General features: G+C 40.0%; 1 protein-coding gene across 2 annotated transcripts in view; it reads left to right on the forward strand.

Annotated features, from left to right (window-relative positions):
• Window positions 1–9,704, forward strand: part of grk3 (G protein-coupled receptor kinase 3) — a 300,505-nt gene that overhangs the window by 251,547 nt on the left and 39,254 nt on the right. For both annotated transcript variants that reach the window (XM_043715596.1, XM_043715595.1), the window contains exon 16: window positions 5,884–5,950. In XM_043715596.1, coding sequence (XP_043571531.1) covers window positions 5,884–5,950 — 67 coding nt within the window. The remainder of the gene's footprint in view (window positions 1–5,883; window positions 5,951–9,704) is intronic.

Genomic DNA, 9,704 nt, shown 5'->3' on the forward strand with positions numbered 1-9,704 from the left:
TTAAAACCAAAACAAAACAAAATATCATGTTCAATCTGGATTTCAGTCTGGGATCTGACTTGTCCAGTAATAATATCAGCTGAGATAATAACAATAGCTTCATGAGAGAGATGCTTTCCTCATCTAATTTACGAGTTTTGTCTGAGGATATAACAAAGCAACTTAAGGCAGGTAAGACAGTAGATATGATATACTTGAACTGAAGGAAGATCTTTGATATAGCTTCTCAGGAAATTCAGCCATTAAAAATAAGTAACTACTCAATGGAAATATTTTACAATTGCTATGTAATTGGTCGATTGGTGGAAACCAGATTTTGAGGGTACAGAGATTGTAATCAGTCAAGGGGATTGCTGGTTTTGCATTCTCTTTTGTAAATCTTCATAAACGCATATGATGCAAAACTAATGAAAATATAGATTGCAAAATTGACCGGGGGTTTGAATGTGCTTTCAATTGAAAAAGCAGCAAGCAAATGAAATTCAGTGTGTAGAAATTGAGAGTGATTTGCATTAGTAGGGGAAAATATTTGAGGAGCTGCTCGTTAAATGGAAATAAAGTAATGCATTTAGAAAGTGAAGGTTTCTCTCTTTGATTTTGCATGCAATGAATTCAAGCAGTGAACACATTCTTCATAAATAGATTTACAATTTTCCTATAGCTAGTAAACCGTATACAATTCAGCCATGGTTTCACACAGCCATTAGAAAGAGAGATCCCGTGACCTGCATTTAATATGGTTCCTAGCTGTTCCATGTGTTAAATAACAAAGTTCTGACAGAAAATTGAGTAAATACAAGAGAACCAGCACCTCTAATATTTACTTTGGAGTCTAATGGAAGAAAATTCAGTCTGCCGGCATGGTCCTGATCTTCCATTGTACTTTGGGTGTGGGGGTGCAATAGAACCTGGTTATCCTCATACAGCAGTCACTGAAAGTCAACATGCAGGTACAGCAGACAGTGGAGAATGCAAATGGTATGTTGGCCTTCATAACAAGAGGATTTGAATACAGGTGTAGGGATTTCTAGCTTCAATTGGACAAGACCTTGCTGAGTTTGGTGTACAGTTTTGGTCGTCTTATAGAATGGAATTTAATATCCTTTATTATCACTTGTACTGCAGTACAGAAATATAGGAGTACATTGAAAAGTTTTACAATGATTTTTACTGGCACCATCTTAGATACAAGTACTTAGGTACAAGTCTTACATGCAGAGTAAAAAAAAAATCTTTTATACAAAAGTGGATAAAAAGGAAAGGAAAGCAGTAACATTACTTACAGTTGTCAGAGAATGAGTTAGGAATGAAGTAGTTATAACATTATGAAAAAGATTTACATTGCAGTCTAATACAGAATTCCAAAAGCAACAGCCCAGCACAAGACGCCAGGCTCAAGCCCAACATTGTTCCAGCTTCTGGTCCACTTCTCACCAGCACTCTGCAGTAACAAGGGCTTTTGCCCAAAATGTCGATTTTCCTGCTCCTCGAATACTGCCTGACCGGCTATGCTTTTCCAGCACCACGTTCTCAACTCTAATCTCCAGCATCTGCAGTCCTCATTTTTGCCTAGCAGCAAGATATGTTGCACTGTACCGGGATTCACCTCCACCACGTGCCACTTGGGATTCCCCATGTGCCGTCGCTCTGGATTTCAGCCCCTCTGTCATTCTAGGACTCAATCCGTCTGTGTTCACGTGACTGATTCTTGGGTCAGCAGAACTGACATCTGAAGAGAGACTGGATTAGTTAGGACGATATTTACTGGACTTTCAAAAAATGAATGGGGATCTTCTAGAAACCTAAAATTTTTGCAAGTAAATATAAAGTCCCCATAGAATTAGGTTGCTCTCTAATTTGAGAAACAACCAGTGTGGGAATTGAACTCGCCATGTTGACATTGTACTGCCGTGCAAACCAGCCATCCAGCCACCTGAGCTAACCAGCACCCATAAATCTATGCCTGAGACTAATGAGCCCAGAAAAAAGGAATCGCAGTCCAAAAATATGAGGTAAACCGTTTAAAGACTGAGATGAGAAGAAATCCCTATACCCAAAAAGTAGTAAATCTGTGGAATTCTCTGCTACAGAATGCAGTTGAGGCCAAAACTTTGAACGTTTTCAAAAAGAAGTGAAGTGTAGTTCTTGGGACTAAAGGATGTCAAAGTATATGGGTAAAAAGCACAAACGGTGTTCTGAGTTAAATAATCAGGACTAGTCAGACCGCATTTGTAATATGGTGAGCAGTTTTGCGTCCTGTATGTAAGGAAGGATGTGCTGAGGTTGGAGGGAGTCCAGAAGAGGTTTACAAGAGTGACTCCATGGATGAAGAGGTTGTCATATGAGGAGCAGGTGAGGACTCTGAATCTATGTTTGATGAAGTTTAGAAGGACGAGGGCGTCCTTATTGACACACAGAATACTGAGAGGCCTGGATAGAGTGGACATGGAGAAGATGTTTCCACTAGTAGGAAAGACTAGGACCTGAGGACACAACTACAGAGTGAAGGGACACCTCCTTAGCTCTGAGATGAGCAGGAATTTATTCAGCCAAAGGATGGTTAATCTGTGGAATTCCTTGCCGAAGAAGGCTATGGAGGACAAATCATTGAGTGTTTTTAAGACAGAGATAGATAGGTCCTTGACTGGTAAGGCATCCAGGGTTGTGCGGAGAACGCAGGAGAATGGGGTTGAGAAACACACCATCCATGATTGAATAGCGGAGCAGTTTCAGTTGACTGAATGGCCTAATTCTACTCCTGTGTCTGATGGTCTTGCAGATAAATGCTTGGTTGGGGAAAAACCATTTGGGGAGGACAGATACAGCAGAGATGGACGAACCTGGAGGATGAAATGGAATCCTTAACATCTGAGGAAGTGTTGGCTGGGAAACTGGGAGTTGGTGGCCTCATAATGAATGTTAGTTGATGACCTCACATTCGATATTTCTGGCAAAAGCTCACAAAGAGAAGGGTCCGCAGTAGAATGTGTAAAATGGAGCCAAGGGTGGAAATTGGATTGCTGAGTGTCAGAGTTAACCTTGTTGCTCAGTGCCAGGTTAAGCATCAATTGTTTCTTTGTGGCAGGGTTACTGTTTATATTGTGTTTGGTGACAGGCTTATGATTGATTTAGTCTTATTCACTGTCATAGCTAATTGTGAAACTCCCTTGCTCAGTGTCAGAGTTACTGCTGTTACCTTGTTGCTGAGCAGCAGGGGTACCTTCTTATGTAACACCAAATTTAATAATGTCTTGCTACAGGTTAATCAGTTATTTGGCTTATTGCAGATACTATTTGCGTGCATGTATATTTCATACAGACTTTAGTTTTTGTATTTTTGTCAATACCTTATTAGTTGATACTTTATTGCTCATTTCCAAGGCTTGTGATAACTTGGTGTAGAGTGCCATTTTGGTAATGTTTTTTTTTCTCAGTGTCAATTTTAATGATTACCACTTGTTCTCTGCCATGGTTACACAGTAAGTTCTCATGTAGCATTTTGGTTGTATTCCCAAACATGGTTAATGTTAAGTGAAATCACTTTAAGCAAATCACATTTTCCCATTGACACCATTGTAAAAACTGTTGTGAGGTTCTGTAGGAGCCTCCTTATCAGAAAAAATTGAAACATTGTCTTGTAACTTGAAACACTTTACAGGGTTAAATTTCCACTTCAGTAAATTAAGAATGTAATATTTAAAATCAATGATGTAAAATAAGTTTAAGAATATATTATAAAATATGGAAACTTTTAATTGCCTTCCACTCACTGCTGATCCTCTTCGGGACACATTGCATTGTTTGACCATCCTGGTTGCTGCAGTTGCTTCTTGCAAACCCTCCAATTTGTGGCTGCTTTTCGCCAGCTCTTCTTGTAACCTCTGTTAATCTCAGTCTCACCTTCTCATTTACCTTTTCTCATGCCTAGCTCCTCTTCCCTGTGTCTGCTGCTCACCACTTCTCTCTCCTGAACCCTTGCTGTGAGTGAGAGAGCTGCAGCACTCCTAGAACCTTTTGAATGTGACAATAATGGTGATGTTAATTATAACAGTTTTAGTTTCACCATTCCACACGGTTGGCACCCGCACTTGAGCAACCTCTAGCTCCAAAGCTTAATGTCTTTGTAAAGTGATGGTCTTGTCTGGACCTGAGATAGGCCAGAACCATGGCTTAATGGGAAAGTGTGATTTGCTTAAAGTCATTTCAATTAACATTTACAATGTTCAGAGACTGAACAAGAACTCTAAATAAGGATTTACTGTATAACCCTCGCAATGAAGCAGGTCCCTTATTGTGCAAAAATGCTGAACTATGATTGTTCTAATTGATATCCACACTGTAGTTACACTCTCAGGGCCCTAGCATTATGACAGTTCCCTCAGTAAAAGCAAGGTTGCAGAAGAGAGAAGTGACAAGCAACTGAGTCATGGAGCACGAGCTTCAGCATGACGAAAGATCAATGTCAATGAGAGGGTGAGTTTTGCAGCAGCAGAGGTCACAAGTTAAAGCATCAGCAACAATTTAATTTAGGGAATAGGAAAGGCTATGTGTTAGGGTTGGCAGTAAGAAGGTAATGCTGCATTTTGGAGGGTCAGCAGCAACAGATTGAGTTAAAAATTGGTCAGTCCAAAATGACACTGATTGGATCGTGGAGCCTGATGTAATACTTGTGAAAAACTGCATCTCGCAAATCTTTAAATGAGCATACAACCCCATATTCTGGAATACTTTGAAACAAAGCAACACAAAATTGGACAGACATAAATGGGGACTCAGTAAATTGGTGAGATCTTATTGCTTACTATCAAGCATACTGATGATACTATATTACTGAACCAGAGATAACAATGGAAGCTTATTGCTCAGTGCTAGATTTACTGATACTGTATTACTCAGTGCCAGGGTTAATGATAGTACCTTTTTTTCAGTGTCAGATTTACACATAATGTATTCCTCAGTACCAGGTTTAGGCACAACTTACTGCTCAGTGCTAAAGTTACTGAACTTATCTGGTTGTCAGCACCAGGCTAACTGATACCATATTTTCCTGTGCCAGGTTTACTGATATAATGTTGCTGTGTGCCAGGGTTATTGATATTGTCTTGCTCTGTGCCAGGGTTATTGATACTGAATTGCTTGGGGCCAAGATTACTGGTCATATTTTATAGCTCTGTGCTAAGTTTACTGATCAGACCTCTTTGCTCTATGTCAGGTTTACTGATATCTTATTATTCAGTGCCAGTTTTACAGATTATTCCTTGTTTCTTTGTGTCAGTGTCAGTGTTAGTGATTATATCTTGTTCCTGTTCCAGGGTTAACAATTAGCTTTGACACTGAAAACTGCATTTAATGATTATAATTTGTTGCTCATTGCCAGGCTTGATTTCTTGTTGCTTATGCCTAGGGTTACTGATTGTTTCTTTCTTTTTAAGTGCTGGGCTTAACTACTATATTTTAGTTGCTTTGTGCCACGATATATATGATTATGTATTGTCCCCGTTCTTCCCGGCATTAATAACTTGTTTTTGCTCATTGCCAGTTCTGCTTGTGATTTATTTTTGCCCGATGTCAGTACCACTGATATTAGGACAAGTTGAGAAGACACTAACATCTACTAAACCTTTAAATCATTTGTTAGACCTCAACTGGATTATTTTGTTCAATTCTGAGCCTCACGTTCTTTCAAAGTCTTGGACAGAGTCCAGAAGAGATTTTACTACAAAGGTTTAGGGATGAAGTTCTTCAATTACATGGAAGGACTAGAAACTAATTTCTTCTTACACAGTGCCAGTGTTAGAGTTTACATCCTATTTCTTAATGCAACAGTTACTGATTATAATTTGTTGTTTGATGCCAGATGATGAATGTATTTTGTCTCTACAGAGCAGTAGAAGTGAAAGAACATCCTTTTTTTAAAGGCATTGATTGGCAGCAGGTCTATTTACAGAAGGTAAGTGGTGCCTCATTTTATGATTTTGTTAAGTAACAAGTAAAAATAATAGAATGTTGGTGCACATTGAATTCTCATGCACAGTGCCCTCGAGTGGCACACTTCAGAAAATTTAGACTTTACGTAGATTTTACCACTTTACAAAATTTCTGTCATTGTGAATTCTGCAGTTTAGTTTCTTGGGTCAAAATCCTGGAATTCCCTCCCTAATGGCATTGTAGGTCAACCTTCAGGTAGACTGCAACAGTTGACATAGGTAGCTCACCACCACCTTCTCAAGGGCAACTAAGGATGGGCAATAAATACTGGCCAGCCAGCGATGCTTACATCCCACAAAATGAATTTTTTTAAAAATGAAGAGAAACTGGTACCTGTTCCTCAGACAATAACTAATGTATAGCTTCCCAAACCCGGAGGTCTAGAATCACAGTAGGATCCCATAATGCCGTCAGAGAATAGTAAACAAGGTTACAGATCACATTTGTTTTTTGTAACTGTACCTTTCCTTAAGGAAACAAGATATGGCCCAAACCAATTGGCTGTTCAGATATAACCAAAAGTAACTGAATAAGAATGTTGTGAAGCATGTTGTTTTAGTCACCTTCACAAAACCAACCATGTCAAATGGGTGCAAAATGAAACATGAATTTTCATATATAATTGATGACCCGCAGAAGGAAGCCTGCAGCCGCATGAACTCTGAAATTACAGACCAGCTCCTGTCACAGCATGAATTTTCCTTTCTTCTGAGTTCCCTTTCTGGTCAGTGAAATGTCCAGCGGCATGGCAGTTCAGGTCAGAGAGCACGATGGTATCTATGAGCAAACTGGCCAAGGCCTACAGTTGCAGGAATCTGTTTCTGGCAGTGATGTCTGGGCCCAGAATTGTGGGCCTGTTGATAGGATGAACATAATGGCAAATAAGGTTAATAGTGGCCTTGCTGTAAGTGGCTGAGATCATGAGTAAAATGAAACTACAATCAGTTGGAGACTGTTCCATCAAACAGTGGCCTGTATAAGTAATTCCAAATGGAAGGAGAGTTGTTGCACAAAAATTACAAATCCTTCGAAGTGGGACTTCAAACATTATTTGGGATATTGAGCTACCGCATAGGTGAATGATGTGCAGCTTCTCACAAGGTCATTAGAAAGATGAATTGGATCCACTGTGTTTCCTTCATCCTCAAGAATGTTAGCAATCGTATAAAATTGATTGTAAATCATCTTTTAACTTAGCTAAAATCTGTTATTCATAATCAGAGTGCTCTTTCATAATGTGATGAGGGATTGCCTTGTATTTAGTATTAAATGTGCTGAATTGACTATCTTGGCTAATAAATAAGACAACATGGTGGGTACTTGAAAGGAGCCATGGTCCAAGAGGAATTGTAATGGTATTCTGTTGACTTGCATCAGGACATTTGGATTGTTATGGTTTCTCGGTTCAGCCTGGGTAGTCTTTCAGGAACTATACTGAAGCTGGATAAAATTTACCTGAGGCTCTCTTTCCTGACAAATGTTCCACACAAATTAAGTTTATCATATGTAAGACATGTTTAAATAGTTTTCCATCAATGCTTAAAATTCCAGGCCTTGTGAAAGATCTAGGAACAAGCCACACAGTGCGTTTGTCACAGTTGAGGTGCACCTCCGTGTACATGTCTCTGCCAAAAGCCCTCAGATGAGATTTTTTTGTAAACAGAAATAAGCTCTAGAAAGACAATAGATTTAAATGACTTGGTGACTGGTACAAGACAAGCTGCTTTTTTTTTGGTGTTTTCACTGCACTAAAGGCAAACTTGTGTCTCAAATCTCAGTTTCATCATCAGTCATATTAGCCATGGGAAGGTACTGGAGACTGACTGTCAAAACGTGAGCTTGTGTTTGCCTATGTTCAGTGTCTAACAGCTAACATGTTGCTCAGGCGAATAAGCTGCTCCCTATAATGAAACTTCCATTTGACAGTGTGTGTGTCCTTGCTATCATCTGCATGGCAACATATCGTGAGATGTGTCTAAGTTTCACACTTACTAGGAACTCCCAGTAATTGCTGTCATCCATCAAGGGCTGAAACACACTCTTGTCAGTTAATTACACAAAAACTTATGATTTTCCTGTGGTTGAGAGAGGAGATGTCACAAGATCTCTTTGAAAGTCAGTTGTGTCATGTTATGCAACTGAGGTTTAAACCCATTCATTGATCCATTGGCAGGTTTGATAATCTAGTATTTTGCCAGACAGATCTGTAATACGGTAAGTCATTGTTCATAATTGATGACACCCTGGACCACAATTAGAACCCGTTATGGACTCGGCCATAAACCTCATTCCTGATTAAAGGCTCCTGCCCAAAACATCGATTTTCCTGTTCCTCGGATGATGCCTGACCTGCTGTGCGTTTCCAGCACCACTCTAACCTTGAATCTATGGAGTAGGCCAGGCCACTCAAAACATTCTTAAGGAGGCAGCCCAGACCATAACTTTGCAATTTGTTTCAGTAAGTCTACGGTGAAAATGACCCTGAGTAAGTTAGTGAGGTGGACTACCAGGTTAAAAATGGTCAAAAATGTATTCACAAAATTACACAATGAAACACGAAGAACAGAGTAAAGAACCCCTACAGAACTCAATGTATCCAAACTAGACTCAAGTTTGCTGTTCTGAATATCCACAACAGTCCCAATAAGCAAACTCCCTTTAAAGATCAGTATAAATGGAACACATGCTTACAGGTTGAAGTTAGGAGAGAGAGCATTTTCACACAGCTCACTGTTGAACTCCCAACCAGTTCTGGACTAAACAAAACTGCTCAGCGAAAGAGCTGACCACTCCCCTTTCATTCTACAGGTCACTTCTAAAACATAACCACTTTGGTCTGAAGTCTCATCTGTTTACATAAAAACAAAAGGCCTCTCAAAATCCTTTGTATCTCTGTACCAAACCAGTCTGATCGGAGTCCGGCCCAGTCTATTACCCCTCTGAAAAAATCAAGGGCAGAGTATCCTTGAGCCAAGGAACAGCTTTTAGAAAAGAAAGGACTAGCTTTGTGACACCTTCCCCCTTAAAAAAATGAACCAGCAATACCAAAAGATGGCTTCATTTTTAGCACTTCAAAAGTCCGGTTATTAAACTAAACACACATAAACACTATACTAACTATAAACGTGCAAACATGCACAACCACATGCAAATTCATGTGGCTGCAGTACACCCCCCACCGAATGCCCCTGTATCTCACTGGAGTCTCGATAACGCATCGGATTCACGACCTGCCACATGCACAATTGACAATAGACAATAGGTGCAAGAGTAGGCCATTCTGCCCTTCGAGCCTGCGCCACCATTCAATATGATCATGGCTGACCATCCTTAATCAGTATCCTGTTCCTGCCTTATCTCCATAACCCTTGATTCCCAATCCTTGAGAGCTCTATCCAACTCTTTCTTAAATGAATCCAGAGACTGGGCCTCCACTGCCCTCTGGGGCAGATCATTCCACACAGCCACCACTCTTTTGGTGAAGAAGTTTCTCCTCATCTCTGTCCTAAATGGTCTACACCGTATTTTTAAGCTGCGTCCTCTGGTTTGGCACTTACCCATCAGCAGAAACATGTTTCCTGCCTCCAGAGTGTCCAATCCTTTAATAATCTTATATGTCTCAATCAGATCCCCTCTCAGTCTTCTAAACTCAAGGGTATACAAGCCCAGTCGCTCCAGTCTTTCAGCGTAAGGTAGTCCTGCCATTCCAGGAATTG

Source organism: Chiloscyllium plagiosum, chromosome 25 (genome assembly GCF_004010195.1).
Source record: "Chiloscyllium plagiosum isolate BGI_BamShark_2017 chromosome 25, ASM401019v2, whole genome shotgun sequence".
Classification (NCBI taxonomy): domain Eukaryota; kingdom Metazoa; phylum Chordata; class Chondrichthyes; order Orectolobiformes; family Hemiscylliidae; genus Chiloscyllium; species Chiloscyllium plagiosum.